An 18,830-nucleotide genomic window follows, 5' to 3' on the forward strand; every position below is an offset into this window, starting at 1 on the left:
TCAGGGTGTCGTGCATGGTTAGGAACTTTTTTCCTCTCATTTCAAGCAGGTCTTGAAGCAGACTTTTAGCAGTTAGTCTGCGTTTCCTGTGCTGTTTGTGTTGTTTTTCCTCTTCTCTCTTTATCGCTCTGTCTCCAAAATTTATATTCTTTCTCCTCTTGTCATCTACCTTTCAGTCTGTGTCCATTGCATATGATTTTATTTCTAAAACTACTTTTAATTAAATTTCATACATAATTACCAAGTAGAATTATATGGCAACAGCCATAAGGTTTGGAAACAGCATAATAGTTACCAGCTCACGGTGTATGTTCTCACACTGTAGGCCCAACGCTCTGATGTGATCTAACAAGATGGCGCTGGTTGGACTCCCTTGTTTGCACATGAACAGTGCGTGAGGTTCAGGTAAATTGGCTCGTAGATGCTCGTAGCTCTACTTCAACAGCAGGATTTGCCCAAGAACACCTCATTAGGGCCTACTCAATTCTTAACAAGTTTGATTATCTCATGACCTTACGATTCCCCATCGGGAGGTGGTCATGAGAGGCTAATCGCTAATCGCCCCTCGCCCCTTTCGCGCCGGGTGCACAATGAGTAGAAAAAATCTTTCATTTTTCTTCCGTTCTAGTTTTTTGGAAATTTGTCCCAGTGTACATGAGGGAGCCCCAACTACATTAAGCCATTTTTATGTTATGAAATTTAGAAAGGTTTAAAGGGTAAAAATACTTACAATTATTTTCTTCATGGTGATCGTATCATGGTTTCTTTACCTGGCCCTCTATCCTTAGACAAGGCTGATTGAAATGGAATATCGTACATCAAATTTCCTCAATATTTAGACCGTGTCTCATAACTCAAGCAAATTCATATTATTGTGATGATTTCCATGGTCAAATGGGGTCAGCTTATGAAACCAACAAGACGACATTAGACATAATCTCTGTTTTAAATTATCTAAGGTTTCTCTGTTGAGATGGGGGACTGACGCACAGTATAATTCAGGTGTCATAAAAATGTTGTTTCACAGCATAAAGGCAGTCAAGCTTTAAAACTGAGAAGCATGGGTGTGAATGGACAGTAAACTTCGGGGGTTTTTAGTTCAGAGCTCAGCTGAGGACACAAAGAAATAACTGAAGCAGAACACCTACGTACTAAATATGAACAGAAATTGGTTTCTGTTTAAATTATCAGCCAGACATGAAAACAAATCAGGCGTTTTATTATAACTCTAAAACACTTGAAGCTAATAGCTTTTGTTATTACATTCTGAGGACACTATATAGGTAGGATTTATTTCATTTCTTCTTATCTTCGGGGAGTAGTATGCAGGAGGCCAGGCTATTTTTCTTTATATTACTTCTGTGTATGCTTAGATTATGCATGCATCTAAGATTCTGACCACAGGACAGAGAGGTAAAGGCAAGGAAAAGGACAGCAAGTGTTTTCAGACAGCATAGTGGAAGGTTGCTAGGTGTTTTTCTGCAAATGATCTGTTAAGAAATCAGGCGTTCGTCTCGGTTTTATTGCTCAAATTAAGCGAGACGGTCCTTGTCCTGTTTGCCCTTAATTAACAAGCATTCAATCCCCCTATTAATTAGCACAAGCTATTAGCTATTTTACATCACTCTTCATTTGTCGGCAATTAAAATGTCTATTATTAAAAGGCATGGCACACAGTTAATTGTGCAAATGGTTCAGCTGCAGACGAGGAGCAGGGCCAGATGTGTGCTGAACCAGTCTCCGAGATTTGCTGTAGTTATCATACAACCTTTACATCTTGCTCGTCTGCAATTTGCTGCCTGATCCTCAGTCCCCCAAAGAGGGACCGTCTCCCTCCCCATCATCACACTCTGCCTGTGTTCTCACTCAGATGGCCTGCTCAGCATTGCAGCAGTTGGAAAACGAGAGGAGATTAATACTGGATAAAAGGTTTATTCACGTTGATCATAAGTTCTTAGAATGCATCTTTCCATGGTACTACAAGCCATATCAGTAATACACACACAAGCAGGTCCAGTTCTGATTATGTTTGACTTTACTTTGTTAGTTTGTGAAACTCAGGTCTTGCATTTTTTATAAAGAATGTGACATAAGATAACTTAATTTCAGAAATGGTGATAGCCTAAATGTATATAGATAAATATATAGACTAGTTTTCCAGCCTTAAGATGAATGCACACAAATATGACACTATGTATGAATTAATTTGTATGTGTTAAAGGGTGCTTTAAGGTAAAATCTGTTTGAAACTGGTACATAAATAAATTGAAAAAAATTGCTTTTGTTTGTTTTATAGTTAACGGTTTTGGCTGATGAACATTGATCTGAAACTTAAAAAAAAGAAAGGGGACATCTAACTTATGCGGCAAAACTTTAGGAAGGTCCCAAATCTGTTAAATCATCATCTGAAGTCATGTTTTTTTGATTCTGGTAAGAAGTATCTAAGGAGAATCCTTGTATGTACGAGGAGGACATGCAAACTCCATGCAGAGCAACAGTGCTACAAACTGGGCCATGCATATTATAACATTTCTATGAAAAATGTTTGCCATTGACAAACAAAATTAATACCAAGCATAATTTGCCTTCAATCTTCTCTTCAGGTTAACAAAGCAAGTTTGGGTTTTACTAAAAAAGCTCATCTTGAATTGCAAAGAAACCAATTGAAAACAACATTTTTAGCATAGATTTTATAGATGATATATATATATATATATATATATATATATATATATATATATATATATATATATATATATATATATATATATATATATATATATATTTATTTTTTTTTTTTAAACTTTTAAACTTTTTTTAAACTTACAGTTTAACTGGGAGCTACATTCTGCAAAACCCTGGTTAGTCAGCAGCTACTTTTATCCTACTGTCTCTTTTAGATCAAATCAAGCAAAAAAATGGAGCTGGATTTTAGTTGTCAACCTGAATCAAGGCTGTAATTTACATTTAATGAATAAAACATTATAGTCAATACAGTTTACTTCCCCCCGGTAAGTCTATAGTCAAATGTTTGCTAGTGCTGTATACTAGCAAACATTTGACTATGTTTATTTAAAGTACCTATGTAATTTATAAAACAAGTTAGCAAGTAAGATCATTTATTATAAGTTTAAAAGATTATATTCTTTTAGAGTAAAATCTATTTTAAAAACATATTTAAAAATGTGAACTGATAGACAACCTATGAATTAATTAAGCCAAACACACACCCAAACCAAATAAAAATGTGAGCAGAATGAATCAGAGCAGTGGATGTTTCCAACCTTTCCCTCTTGTGCTCGGTCACACCTCTCTTCACCTCTCACCCTCTGCCAGGACGTAACAGGTGGGAAGTCAAAAATAAAAAACAAAACGCAGGATGGGGCATGGCTGATTGACAGAACAATTACTGCAAACATGCACCTCCATGGGGAATCAGACACTTCCAAATAGAATTTCACTTTGCAGATGCATCAACTACTTAGAGGAGGGATTTCAGATGCAATGCAAAATCATCCTGACTGACTTATTGGCTGACTGACTATATGTCTATGTGTCAGACTTCCAGCTGAATGCAGCTGCTTGAAAAGAGAAAAAAAGTATTCTGTCTTATTTGTCACCTGTAATAATAACGTTCTTTAAAAAAAAGGAAAATTTACCCTTGATCAAGGCTTTCTGGTTCCAACTTTAGAAGCAATGTTTGGCAGCTAACTTCCAACCCTGACTGTTCATCTGTTAGCTCAGTTAAAGGTGAAGCTATTTTTAACTGCACACCTACAGACTTACAAAGAAGTGGAAAGTTAATTAAAGGACACATTCCGAATGAGACTGATTTCCAAATGTAAAACATCAGAAGTCTGTTAAAAAGTGATGATGTGAAAATATGAAATTAGAAGGTACAGTTAGCAATTTCTAATAATTTGTGTTAAGAAATTTATAAAATACAAACCTGGCATCTGCATTTAATTAAAGTCAATTAGGTTGATTACAAAATATTCTAATAAAATATTTTCTTGTAGAGAAGAAAATAATTTTCACATAAATGGTAGTTAACAAAGATACACATCAGAGCTTCACCTAGAAGAAAGCAACAATAGGATTTGATAACTAATCATTTGATAGTTACCTTATGATGCAGAATAAGTAGTGCAGCTCTTATATTGTCACACTCACTGTTATGTCATTATGTAATTTGACCAAAATTAGATATCTAAAGATGCAATGTTGACCTCTAGTCCTTCAAAAATATGCTCACAGTTTACTTTTTAATCAAACCTCACTTTTCCCAGTTTGAATGCTTTAGCGATGCCTTTATATAATGAGACAGGTCTTTTACTGCTTTAGGAACACTGCTTAGAGATTTTGGTCTAAACTGATGTGATATGAGTTGATGCAGCTTTGTTAGCTGCCCATCTGTGGGCGCCACTTCCTATTCGCGCGCCACTTCCTATTCGGAAGTGGCGCGAATACAAGGCTTAAACCTTGTATTCGCGCCACTTCCACGTAATTCTTGTGCTCTATTAAAAAATAAAAAATAGTGAAAACGTGAGGTCCGTCACGGCAACTCTGACCCATTTGTATTGGAACGCACAACTTGGAAGCAGGGGAAAATGGCAATGCAGATGGTGAGTGTGATAAATGCCTGCCCTTCCCCTGGTATTTAAAAAATGCACAACAAAATTATACCAAGAAAATAATGCAGATAGAATTACTCCACCATCAACAGAATGATCTGTTCATATCAGGCAGAAAGGATCCATTTGAATGTTTTAATGCCAAGTTCTGACCCTGCTATCTGAAAGTTGCAGCTCAAGCTCAGGTATACTTCTTTATACAGTAGACCTGACCTATTTGGTCAGTCTGTGCAATACAATTATTTGAGTAGAGGTGACATCCAGTGTGGTGTTCTGTTTCAGAAGCTTTAAAATGTCTTTTGCTCAGAGTTGGTATATGGCTGTTTATCAAAGCTACTGCTGATTATTCTATCATCCTAAGGCAGTGTGCCTTTTGCCCTCTGATATCATCCAGGTGTTTTACCCATGCAACATCCTCCAAACCTGAGAGGTTTTGCAATAAAGTCATAGAAAATCAGTCCATCCGTCAGGTCCGTCTGGTATTATCAATCATGTCCTTTTTAAAGTCACTTAATTCATCTATCTTCACCTTTCTAATGCTCAGTTTTATAAGCAACTAACCTACTCTACATCTAGATACTGAAATGATTCACTATGCAATTGGACAGAAGTAGGAAAGTGACAGGTGTCTTAATAAGCCTTAAAGCAGAACATTGCCCTCTAACATCATTTTTTTTCATTTTTGAATAATATATTTAATAATTTGCATTGGTAATGACAAAACAATTCATTATTGCAGAGTATTAAAAATGTTATCATGAATTTTCCTTAAAAGTTCAATGCAGTCTTGTGCAACCTCGCAGGCCATTATCCAAGTCATGGCATCCCGGCCTCCAACAGCTGCACTACACCACACTCTCTGACTTTCTAATTAGCTTATCTCGAGAAATAAGGATCCTGAGCAATTCTTTGCTCTAAGAGTCTAACAACAAGCAGACCGCAGGGAGCGCAGTTGGCACTTACTGTCACCGAGGGGGCTGTTTTGTTCGACAGTGTAGTATAAAAAAATATGGTTTGCTCTCTTTCCTCTGACTCATAAGTACTCACACTTTTTCACTCCGAATGTTAAGTCAATTCCCACTTTCTAGTGTTGATTGGTATTTTTGGAAGTCACTATGAATAATGAATATGGTTCTAATGGTGCAAAGTAACAGCTCTGCTTGCATCCAGCTGTTTTCACTATTCAGGTAGTGAATTCTGCTTTGAGTTTAGTTATTTACTCTTGACAATCTAATCATTATTATTGCATATTTTTAGAAAGCGATTAATTTTTTGCCTGAAAATCTGTTCTTATCAAACATGCTGCCTGCAGCTGTGCTATAAAGTGAGATAATAAAGGCTTTTGGTGTCTCCTGGCTAGAAATGTCATGGAGGGATGGACTGAAGGAAAAAGGGGATTGGATAAGGGATAAACGATAGATCCCTCCACCTGTAGCAGTGAATGTCCTGCTGGACTATAATCTGCCAGTCGTCTGTCTCTGAGATGCCCAGCTTTGCTGAGGCCAGTTGAGCTCTGCAGCCTCCAGCACCAAATGAAGCCGGAGCCCCGGGACATAAGGCACCTGCACGGGGAGATAAAGGCTTCATCTCCTTAGCTAAAACTGACGATCCTTTTGATAAAAACAGACATAAGGCTGGTGGGGGGAGGGGAGCAATCTTTTGCTGCTGACTTTCTCTACTTCTCTCCTTCATGTCTACCTGACTTTGTAATCTCTGTCTTGTTTTTTGTGTTTTTTCTCCTCCAAACTCAATGTCTTTCTTGATGTCTAAGCTTCTCCCCCCCTCTTTTTCATTCTTTCCTTCTCCCTCAGCCTAAGATGAGTGAGTCTGGACTAGACATGTGAAGCTCTCTACACTGCCTTTATTTATTTATTCCATATCTGTAACTGTCAAAAAGAAGATTGCTAGTTTAGGAGCTATCTGTGCTTTGTTGTGCTCATAGAAAGTCAAATAGAGGAGGCTGTGTTAAAAGCATCTTGGCCACTTTCTGGGGACACAGACAATGACAGCTGGGGTCTTGGAAGCCTAGAAAATAGCACTGCAAGTGCAGGAGACTTTATGTCCCTTAGCTGGCATGCTGCTGAAAGGTTTGGTTAAAGCAGATTTTAGCCTTTGGAGGAAAATGGAGGTGGAGGTGTCAGGTGTCAGATTCTGCTGTATCTAAATAACAGGATAATAAAGACAAACAAACACTAAAAGCATGGGTGCTTAGCATTTTAGAGTTTACATTGAGAGATTAAGAAAGTAAAACAGGATTTAATAAGCTTAGAGGCTTTCTGTACAAATCAATACCTTGTGTGTTAATTTTAGTTTTAAAGTTAGAATCACCCACATCTATTTGTTCACAATGTGACGGTAGATTTCCACTGAAGGAACAATTTCCAGCAACCAAGAAAGGTGTTTGAGGCTATTCTTCAACTTTGTCATTTTCAGTGGCAGAACCAGGACAAAATTAGATTAAAATGGTGGATTTTTTTTTTTTTTTTAATGCTTCGATAGAGAAGTACAGTAGTACCTTTTGAATGACCCTGAACTAAAGTTTGTGTTTTTTTGTTTGAGGGTCCAAAACAGGGCTGCAACTAACGATTATTTTTAAAAATCGATCAATCTGTCAATTATTTTTTTGATTAATTAGATTTTTACAAAAATACACCATGGGAAACCAAAACTTTTCCACTTGAGGAATTCTGGAAAGAGCATATTGACAGATGAAAAAATCCTTTTTTTAAATTTCTTATTCTTGCATGCAAAATGTTTAAATATTTTGTTCAAATTTTTATAGAATTACTGCTCTAAGTGTATAGCTCTGTCAGCTAAAGGCATATTTTACAGTCTTTATACTTCCGCAACCAAATAATTGTTTACTAAATTAGCTGACGATTATTTCAATAATCGATTAATCGTGATTAATCCGATTAATTGTTTCAGTCCTGGTACTAAACAGTTATTGCAACTTGAATATTTTAAACATTTTCAAACTAAATATTTGGAATCAGCCTTCAAAATAAAAACCACAATGATCTCTAGTGCTTATATAAAATATATTAAATTTGTTATTCTGGAAAAAAAAAAAAAAAACTTTTTAATTTCACTTTAAAAACCTAATTTCACTCAGCCTTTAAAAAAGAAAGAAAAAAAATTACACCCTGGTGCCTAAGACTAGCTGTTCTGAATGTTTTAGAAGTCTGTGCTCCACCACACCTGAATGAAATAATTGGATTCCCTAATCAGCAGCCATCAAGGGCTGCAGAGGCCTATTAATCACCCATTTATTTAAAACCGAAAACCTGCAGTAAAGTGGGTCCAGAGGTCAGTAATTGAAGACTCGTATTTAGACATTTAGACTTTTGTTGTACACAGAAATTACTTGGATACACTGCTGGTTATAATGCTACACTAACAAAATATAAAACAATTAGATAAAATTTCTATCTTAAAAAATAGCTAAAGAGTCTCTCTTTGTGAAAACAGTCACTAGGAGATAGAAACTGTGAAAACAGTCATACCTCTGCATGAGCAAACAACAGAGACAGCTGAAACTAAACAAGTAATGAAAACAAAAAGAGCAGAGAGGTTAAGTTAAGCTGTACCATGTTGCACTGCGTTGTACTGCAGACAGCAGTTCATCTTTTCAAACTATCCTGTCGTGTCCGTTGTCTCTTCCTATTAGCCTGCACTCAGCACGCTATGGTTGGTGCGTGCACCAAGCTAGCAGACGTGCACAGCTCAGGGTGGCAGATGCCTGCCGTTTTTGCCGATGCCCTCCATCAACCGGTGACAGATGTCAGGGCTCCTGTTGGATAGCAACACTTCATCATACTCCCCTGTTCTTCGCCCCGCTGGATTCACCAGCCTGCTTGGCAGACATCACACCCAACCTCACTGCACCGTGCCCATTCCCTCCTGCCCCACCTATTCATTCACACTCACGCATGCTCACATATCTGCATCTCCATCAGTCAAGCGATATTGCATCAGACAGCCATCAGACTTGAAGCCATAAGTAACATGCTAATGCACCCAGATGCATCCAGTCTGCACAGGTGAAGTTTCAGTTTGTAAAGTGAACATGTGAGTGAGTGTGTTTGTTGGTGATTTTGTGTATAAACCATTGGTCAGATTGGACAAGCTTTAGATTAATATATATATATATATATATATATATATATATATATATATATATATATATATATATATATATATATACTTTAAATAAAAATACTCTGAGTATCCTGACAGTAGATTAATACACTACAGACATGAAAAGTATAAAGTGTAAGATACAAACATAGATGTAGAACATAAACTTGATGATTGATTGATTGACTTAATTGATCTGACAGTGGAGAAATGTACTCGTTACATCAACTTTAATAGTCAAAAGAGAAGAAGAATGTGCCAAAGGAAGAAAAGGTGCATGGGATATAAACAGTATATACAGTGCATCCATATATGACAGCTTTTTTTTTTTTTTTTTTTTTTTTTTTGGTAGGATTATTATAAGGGGTTATTGCACAGGGTGTTTACATGGGTATTTATAAAGATGGATATAAATCTTTATGTTTACTCACCATTTTGGCCTGCTGGTAGACTTTACAACAGGGGACATGCCATCTCTGTACAGACTCTTGGTTTTTGAGAAATTGACCACATTGAAAATCACCCTCTGAAATAAAAACAACAACAACATGTGGTCATAAAACGGGTACTTTCAAATTATAATGTAACGTAATTTGACAAAAGTAATTAAAATATGTTTGAAAAACTGTTTTTAATAGAAACTAAAAGTTTCCCAGAATAACAGATGAATACTACTTTGAAGTGGAAGAAAAGGGAGGAATTGGTTTAAATTTTTAGCAAAGACAAATCTGAAAAGTATTCTGTGCATTCAGCTCTCTTTAATCTGATACATCTGGATCATTTTAAGTGCATAAAAAATAACTTTTAATGTGAATGCATGAACAGGAGATCTGACAGTGATTTAGCCACCAAGTATAATCAGATATAAAGCACACTTTAGTTTAGAAGTACTTTGTTATTGGTTTACTACAACTCATGTCATATGGCACCTGAAAAAAATATAAGCCATAAATGGTGAGATTGAGGAGAGAAGTCTCATCGCTGCCACAAATATAACCGCAGGCACCAAAATCATGCCATGTTAGGATTACATTCTAGAAATAAGTCAGCTTTAATGTCCTGCAGATGATCCCATGTTGTGGAAACAGAGTTTGTGATAAAAAGTAGCAGCTCAGGAGTGTCAGCCTTTAATCTGGAAGGACATTATAGTTCTCTCCATAGGGATGCTGCAAGGCCTAAAAAAATAAATAAATAAATAAATGAAAAATAAATGTAACCTTGCTCAGAGTCCAGGACAACCATGCTGCCTGTCTGTAAATGTCCTCTGGGTCTAGGGACATTGTATGTTGCTTAAAAGTTATGGAACATATCTCCCGCACCTCCTCCCTCCCTCTTCCAGCTTGATTAGGATCAGGACAAGTAAGGAAATATGTGGGAAGAAATGAATCCATTTTATATATTTTTCAAAAAAGTCAAAGAAATGGCAACGGTAATGCCATGGTGGTGTAAATGAATCCTATTGATGGGGCATATCAAATTACCAACTAAGTCCAGGTGGTGGAAGTTAACTGGGTGCTACTGAAATCCTATTACAAAATCCCCACCCTCCCCTCTCCCCCTTTTTTTCTCCTCCCCCTCATCCATTTCTGTCTTTTTCTTCTGCCTACCATCAGAGGAATGGGGATTGCGGATTGTGGCAGGCTGATTCAGACTTAGGTAAAATGACATCTAACTGATGTTGAGACTGGCAGCAGGCTCCTGTAGCAGGGAGATAAGACCATTGCTGCTGGCATTTCAATTACACTTTACTGCCCCGCACATCTGTTGAGAGAGCTACTTTTCAGCCTTTTCCCCTCAGGCAAATACAGCCTTACTCTGACTCCACTGCCTTTATTTGACTGCACAGCTCCAGCCTCATTCTTCATTTACAACAAATTCAGATTGTTTCCTCTTTAGGTTCATTTTACCCACTTTTTGTAATCTTTGCGTTTTGCCTGTTTAGGCACCTAAGTTTTGACAAATGAAAAAGAGGGAGGTAAAATAAAGAAAAAGGAAGACAGACAGGCAGATTGAAACATTGAAAAAACAAATGTGGCAAACAGTGAAGTGAATGAAGAGATTGTTAAATCAGGTACTGTGAATATAAAACAGTAATAAAAAGATAAAAGGAAAGAGATTCACAGCGATAAATTGGTGAAGAAATGTACTATAGAAATACCTTTATATATATGTATGTGGGGGGGGGGGTTATTTTCAAAATTCTTTTATTCCTAAATAACTGTTTCATTATCTTTAGCTTATAGATATGTGTTTTTAAATGAAAGCTGAAGCTCCTGTATAAATCTTGTCATATTCTGTTTAAAGCTTTGTGTTTACATTTAATCACATCACAATTTCCATTGCCTTCGTTGGCTCTTTCAGCAAAAGCAACTAGAAGTTGGATTTATTGGTTGAATTATTTCTATTTTCAACCTGTGAATCTCTGTTGCATGTTTCCGTCTGTACCAAACATTATGATCTATTTCTATGTAATCTACTGTATGAAATATTCATATGTACAAATTGTTTATGTGTAGATTCGCTCTGCTTTTCCTCCAAATTGTCCCATTTCACAATAGTGTTTTGTTTAAAACCAAGCTAAACTTCTGGGAAGTTTAGTTTGGTTTTAGCTAACACTAACTGGGTTAAATAATTATTCACTATTCCACTATTGATACAGTATTCACAGCAGCAAAGCTTGAAAAGAATAATGAAATTCCTCATTCACTATCTTATTAAAAAGGGCAATTTTTGCTACATTGTAATAGGAGTAAGTGGTTCTTTCTGCATATTTTTTCCTGTTTATTCCAGTTCAGTTTATTCATTAAGTGCCATTTCACAACACCTAAATAATATGGAAAGATCTGCTTCTAAATTCTCCCATCAATGGAAACCCAGCAGATGGCATCCAGTGATTAACTTGCAGCATAAACTCCTACAGGTTGAACATGGGGCAACAGTGGGTCGTCACTTTCACAATGTTGTTACCTTTGGGGGAATTCTGCTTTTTATGGATATTTTCAAGCTCCAAGATTTGTAAACATAAAAATGTAGTAGATTTCAACATAGGGTCTATTCATGTGTAATAGAATAGAAGAGTAGAATAGAAAATCCCTTTATTGTCCCACAAAAGAGAAATGTGGTGTTTACAGCAGCAAAAAAATTATAGAAATAATAATGGTGAGCGTAGGGTAAAGACTGTAACACAAAGGTGGGTGTCTTGATTATTAGACTCACTTAAACATGGACAAATAGGAAACTATCCATTAGTTGTTTCCTCTTTAGATTTTGGTCTTAGATAGGGGGTTGATGACAGAACATAGCTAAATTCAAATAATTTAAAAATATTCTTCATTTATCTTTTATGTACCATATTTGGTGTATTAATATATCTATCTCTTCATTTCCTTATATTTTAGCTGTCTTACTGCATATTTCCTTATCTAATGTCTTAATATAATTTTTGGAGAGTTTTTACCTGATTTATTTTCAAACTTTTCTTTCTTGATCTCGCCAAAGCTTCTCTGTCCAACTTTTTCTCAGTTTGTCTTCTTCAGAGACGTGTGGGTAAAATAAAATTCAGCCCAGGAGCCTCTAATCCACTCAATAGATGCATGTCAGTGAGACCCTAATTTAAAAACGTATACTTTATGTACAGTGTACATTTTTGTGTGTCTATGTATGTATAAATAGAAATAAAAATTGTTTGAAGTTTTTAAAAGTTTACTTAATCACATTTTAAAAATCAAAGCAGGTTATTAAGGAGCCAAAACAATAGCTGTATCCTGAAAACAAGCAAGCTCTGAAATCTAAAAATGTTCCACTGTTTGAAGATCCTTAGATCTCTAGAGATTAATATAATTCTATGCAAACACTGACTGCCAACTGAGCCCTATACACTGGCACTGTTTTGTTTGGTGGTTTCTGCTCCATTCTCCTGCTCTTCTCCTCTTCATTTTCCATCACCTTTTCTACATTCCCTTTTCTGTTGTCATCAGTCTCTGTCTCTTCCTCCTCCTCACTCCTATGCATCAACTCCCAGATAGCAGCTGACACTAGTGGCACCTGCACAAACTTTCCCTAGGACATCCATCTCTTTCTCTTTTAGCATATTTGCTCATTTAACCTGTCCTTTTTCTCTAGTTCTTATTTTAATTTGTTTTTTTTATTGACAAGGGGCATTAGTATCTCCTTTGTATGATGCACTGAGCCACCTACAGCCTTGAGGACTGCTACACACTGGCATAGCAGTGCTACTGTGTCTTCTGGGGTAGAAAAATCACATCCTGAGCAACAGCCAAAGAAACAGACCAGCTGTTTGGGAATCATCCCAATCCTCTCTATGGCCAACCCGTACCAGATTTCAAAGGTTGTGCTCTCTGTCTGCTGGTGGGAGAATATGTGTTTACCTGCCTGCAAGCGCACATGACTCAGTGTGGGTCTTTAATAGGGAGTTTGAAGCATCTATTTTCATCCAGCTTTGTCAAGTTTGGCTCCATCACATAACCTACATATCTGCATGGCCAGTAAAGGCAATAAGAATGAAATCCAAATTGCGGTACATTGCCACCTTACTCATATGAGTTAACCCTATTTAGAACTTCTGTTAAACAAAACATGTGGCAGCTTGTGGTTGCAGCTACACAAATAGTTGATTTTTGACAAATTAAGAGACTGACAGACTCCATAAATCAAAGACTTTTTATTGGTATTGAAAAGAAATGTAGCTTCAATGGTCCCTGGTTGTAATTTTTGTCAAACAAAAAAAGTATTATTTTTTTAATTCTGAGAATAGATTAAAAAAAGATGAAAAAAAATCATTAATAGTAATCATAATGCAACAGAAGAATCTATGAATACAATTTACAGTTAACATTTACTTCCAAAAACCCCCCCAAAAATATCAAGAATTACATCACACAGTGAGACTCTTATCTGACCAAAAGATATTGAGCGGTCTGTTGTGAATGATATTATCAATCATTTATCAATTTTAACAATAAATCAACAAAACAGCAATATTGCACTGCAATATCTGAGATGATAAGAACTGATGAGGCGTTTGAGTTTTTGTTTGTTTTCCAAAGTTGTCCTTTAAAAATCTATACAAGGAAAAATAAAAACAATGAGAATGAGATGAAATATCAACTATATAAAAATAATTTAGCAAATTTAATGAGAAGCAGCAAGAAAAATATTACAAGAAATTAATTGAGGTAATAAGGATAATATTAAGGAGATATGGAAAATATGGAATAATCATAATAAATACCTCAAATATTATAGAAAATGATTTTGAAATTAAATAGAATGGAGGACATAGCTCACAGTTTCAACATTGTTTTTTTTGGTTGTTGTTTGTTTTCAGTATGACCAATTTTAAAAAGTCAGCAATTCGAAATCCGTGGTAAAGAAAAGTTTAGAGCCTTAGGGTAGCGGCTGTTTCAACGGTTGCAGTTCCGAATTCTCTTTCTTTACACGAGTGAATGAAGTGAATGTGATTGGTCGATTATCAAGGGGGCGGGATTGTTGTGGCGGATGGTTCGCAAACATGTTTGGTTGTGGCCGGTGTCTCGGAAGCACCTTGCTAACCAGTTAGCAACTTGGTGCTAGTAGGTTCCCAATGGGAAATTACATTGGGACACAAATAGCACTTAGCAACGACACTGTCAAGGAACGCAATGGACAGCGGGAACATGCAAGAGGAGTTTTGTGTCGGAGGTCGTTGATGGGTGTAACCCAGGGTGAAAACTGCCCTTAGTCCCGCCTTACTGCCCCATTGGTTAGAGTGACAGTCAGTCACACAGTGCATGCAGCCAATTGACACACCTGAGGCAATTATTTAGGTTTGCTCCAGCTTTCCCCAGTCAGATGTGAGGGGGAGAGCTGGAGACAAAGGAGCTACAGATCCGAGAAATCCAGTGAGTTTGGAGCCTTGGAGCTGCCATACTCTCATCTATTATTGGAATTGGCCAGGTGATCCCTTTTTAGGGAAAAAGATGGCGAGCTTCTGAAAACTGGCTGGAGCCAGGAGAGCCTTAAGAATCACTCCACAGTGGACTGGTCTGTATCATTTCCCCCCTCCATCTCACCACTCAGGCATACACTCCATTATTCACCTCTTCATCTGAAACAACTTGCGCTGGGACATTCTTCAACTTAAATATCTGGATAATCCAACCATGGATTTCTGAATGTGTGTCGGTCAGACTCTGGACTGATCAGCGGGGAATTTAAGACCAGTTGTGCACAAACAAAAGAATTGCCTCAGTACTGTGTATATATATATTTTTTGTATTTATTTTGGGTTCTATTTATGTTGTCTTGTATTGTTTACTTTAAATTTGTCTAATACATGGTATTGAAAGCAGTTTTGTGTCGTTTTATTGATTACTGACAACGGCTCCAGTAGACGAATTCTAGTCTTCTGAATTTCTTCCATCTAGTCCTTTTACAATTTAAATAGTGCTACATGAGTCTCTTCTGTATACATTTTTTATTTAGAGGAAAGCGGGGACAAAGTTGTTGTGAAGGAAGACGCCAGGGCTTCAGAAGCTTGGTTTGGTGTAGAAAGCTTACAGCCGTACATGTTTGAACCCTTGCCTCGAAACGCTGCTAGTTCTGTTAACCTTACGCCTGCCAAAGACACAGATGTCCATCCCCGTGAACACTGGGACGTAACTCAATGGTAAAGCAAATACTGATTCTTATTTCTTATTTCAACCGTTGCATATATTAGCTGCAACATATGAATGAAGATGCTATGACCGAAAAAATTTGATTGACAGATGCCCATTGATATATGATTGGCCGAATTTAGATGTACAAGCTGACGTATAATTAACTGGCCTGCATAAGATAACGAAAAAAACCCCCCACAGATTTTAAGACAGGATTTTTTTTTAAACAGAAATTTACTAACTTTTGGGACAATAAGGTCTGAAAAAGAGAACATGTATATACATGTTTAAACCAGAATGATTTGAAATTTAAATATGACTTTCCAATGACTTTAAATTTGAGCCAGCCCAAATGAACTAATGGAAGGCTTTAAGGTGTTGTCTTTAATTAAACTCAATACAGCTGTTCTCAATTTCAGAAAATATCTCTTCTCATTCCATGATGACTGTTCTCTTTATGGACTCTAAATCATAGGAAAAGAAATGATTTTAACCAACAAAGCATCACCACATGTTTCAGCAGTGATAAAGTTCATGGGGATGAGCGTCTGTGTCTTCAGCAGGCGTAGAGCTAAAATAACTGGCATCATTGCGAGGCATGGGCTTAAACATGTACGGCTGTAAGCCTTCTACACCAAACCAAGCTTCTGAAGCCCTGGCATCCTCTTCAAAACATCTTCGTCCCCACTTTCCTCCTCTAAATAAAGAAATGTAAGATGGAGGATATTCATCCATGACCTCCGACAAAACACTCCTCCTCTTTCATGTTTCCGTTGTCCATAGCGTTCCTTTACAGTGTCGTTTCTAAGTCACCTATTTAGTGCTACTTGGTACCAATGTAATTTCCCATTGGGAACCTACTAGCACTAAGTTGCTAACTGGTTAGAAAGATCCTTCTGCAAAACCGGCTACAATCAAACTTGTTTGCGAACGTTCCACCCCAACAATCCCGCCCTTTTGATTAACAACCCATCACATTCACATTATTCACTAAAGTCGTGGACTACACAGGAGAATTCGGAAATGCAATGGTTGAAGCAGCCATTTCCCTACGACTTTAAGGATACTGATATCTTAAACATAATTTTGGGGTTCATTACATTTTTGCAGTATTTTAATAAACATTTAAAGTATGTATACTTAGATTTTTTTAAAGTCTTTTTTTTTCGTTCCTATGAACGTCATCCATAAATATTAGCAGTGCAGGAGTAAGACTTTTCATCTCTCAGAGCTGAAACTAACTATAATGGATCTGCAGGAAATTAATGAGATAGTTGATCAAAACCAATGAGTCACAAAGTACTTCCTTACAAAGCCAACAGAAAGGAAAAGATAATCCTAAAAGTTGCTGTATTCTTTTACAATTATTTTATATTGAGTAAACGGATGTCTGAAATCAGGTATCCAACAGGGTTAAAGAAAGACCAGACATCTCATTCAAAACATTAAGCTACTAATTTGTAACCCTGGCCTCTTTATTAACCTTTACCACAACTTGTCACTCACAGCATCTGGCTATAGAGTAGATTGGCTGCAGCTGCTTGGGGTCAGGACTGCATTTTGCATTAAAAAATCCATCCTAATGGTGGCTTCCTGGATGCTGTTCAACCAATAACTTAAAATGCATGTGTAAACATGTAAATGCAGTTTTTTACGAAAATAATGTTCACACTGAGGTTCGAGTGATTATGGAGAAAGAAACACTGAGAATGAAAAAGTGCTTGCCAAATAACCTTCTCAAATTAACAGTTAAACACAAATTTTACTATCCATACATTTTCTGTCACGCTTATCACTTGTGAGGTCACGAGAGGTGCTGGTGCCTATCTCCAGCTGTTTACGGACGAGAGATAGGGTACACCCCGGACAGGTCGCTAGTCTATTGCAGGGCAACACAGAGACAAACAACCATTCACGCACACACTCACACCTAAGGACAATTTTTAGAGAAACCAGTTAACCTAACAGTCATGTTTTTTGGTCTGTGGCAGGAAGCCGGAGTACCCGAGGAGAACCACCACATGCTCAGGGAGAATATGCAAACTGCAAGGCGGCAGTGCTACCCACTGCTTCACTGAGCAGCCCCCTTTTTTATGAACTATAATAGATTTAAGTTGCATATTTTGTCAGATAAAAACAAAGCCAAAGATAATATGACCTTTTAATATGCTATCACAGTTCAATACCACATTACTATTATCATAAAATTATAATGCATGTTTTTGTTGTGAATTGATAAGATTAATTACATTATTACACCTGTAATTTCAAATTCTAAATGTTATTTAAGATTGATCCCATTCACACTGTGTATACACATTTACTGACAACTACACCTGTTTCAGTAGCAACATTGCCAATCCAATAACAGGACCTCAATGCATTCAGACAACCTGCCATCGTAAATGGGACTTGCTGATTTCAAAAGTAAAGATCAGAATAGTAAAAAAGAGAAATATAAATTAGTTCAAAAGTAGTTAGTTACACCAGATGTGATGGTCACATTACTTAAGATAGAATATGTTTAGATTTGAATGGCCTATTGTCTCCTGGTTTTGCACAGGTCTTAAATGAAGACAGTTTAGTGAAGTAAAATCAGATAACAAAGTGCAGTTTAGATCAAGAGAAAACAATAACACACTATTTATTGAATTCAAAATACATCAATACCATGAATACATAACAAGTGGAATTTACCACACATTAATCATCATTCTTGCATGGCAACCACAAAACAGGCTTAGATCTGAGGCAAACAAACTGTCGCTCAGATTTTTTGAAGATGTTTCTAAACCCAGATGTTTCACTATCCAGGAACTTTGTGAATTCTGTCAGTTTGTTATTTAGAAGAAGCGCTGATGTTTTAAGCAACATGGAGACATATTCTCATGGTAATTTCTCTGAAATGAGTTCCAGGACCAAATTGAAGATGCTTCGAAGCTGAAACAGCAATACTGAATGAATGTTAACACGTTACTGTTCAAAGTGCATTTTCATCTAGGTACATAAAGGTGTCAAATAAGTTACTGATGCCATCAGCTGCAAATGGCAGTTTTGTAAAATTAAAAGATTGTTACAAAAATCATAAACTGTTAACGCTGTCGCAAACCCATTCCTTAAGGTAAGCTGTGGCTGCCAAACTCCTTTAAAACTATTTAAGGGAATACCTGGTGCTCATATGCTCTTACAGTAGCTGCAACAGATAACGTCTTTCATATTCTTGCTTCATTAAACTAAAATTTTAGTCTTCATGTAGAACAAAAAAAAAAGATTTGGATGTGAATTCTTTGTGTAAAGTTGAAATCTTCTAAAAATTTTCAATACTTTGATCTGTTTAATAATGAATCCTGTAAACATTTATTACTAATATAAACCTAAGAAATCACTTTTACTTATG

The 18,830-nt window shown here is 36.6% G+C and overlaps 1 protein-coding gene across 2 annotated transcripts in view; it reads right to left on the minus strand.

Annotated features, from left to right (window-relative positions):
• The window catches only part of agbl4 (ATP/GTP binding protein-like 4), a 424,654-nt gene that overhangs the window by 250,895 nt on the left and 154,929 nt on the right, over positions 1 to 18,830 (minus strand). For both annotated transcript variants that reach the window (XM_038281088.1, XM_038281089.1), the window contains exon 4: positions 9,206 to 9,300. In XM_038281088.1, the coding sequence (XP_038137016.1) occupies positions 9,206 to 9,300 (95 nt within the window). The remainder of the gene's footprint in view (positions 1 to 9,205; positions 9,301 to 18,830) is intronic.

The sequence above is a fragment of the Cyprinodon tularosa genome, unplaced genomic scaffold (genome assembly GCF_016077235.1).
Source record: "Cyprinodon tularosa strain WSP-4 unplaced genomic scaffold, ASM1607723v1 ctg167, whole genome shotgun sequence".
Lineage (NCBI taxonomy): Eukaryota > Metazoa > Chordata > Actinopteri > Cyprinodontiformes > Cyprinodontidae > Cyprinodon > Cyprinodon tularosa.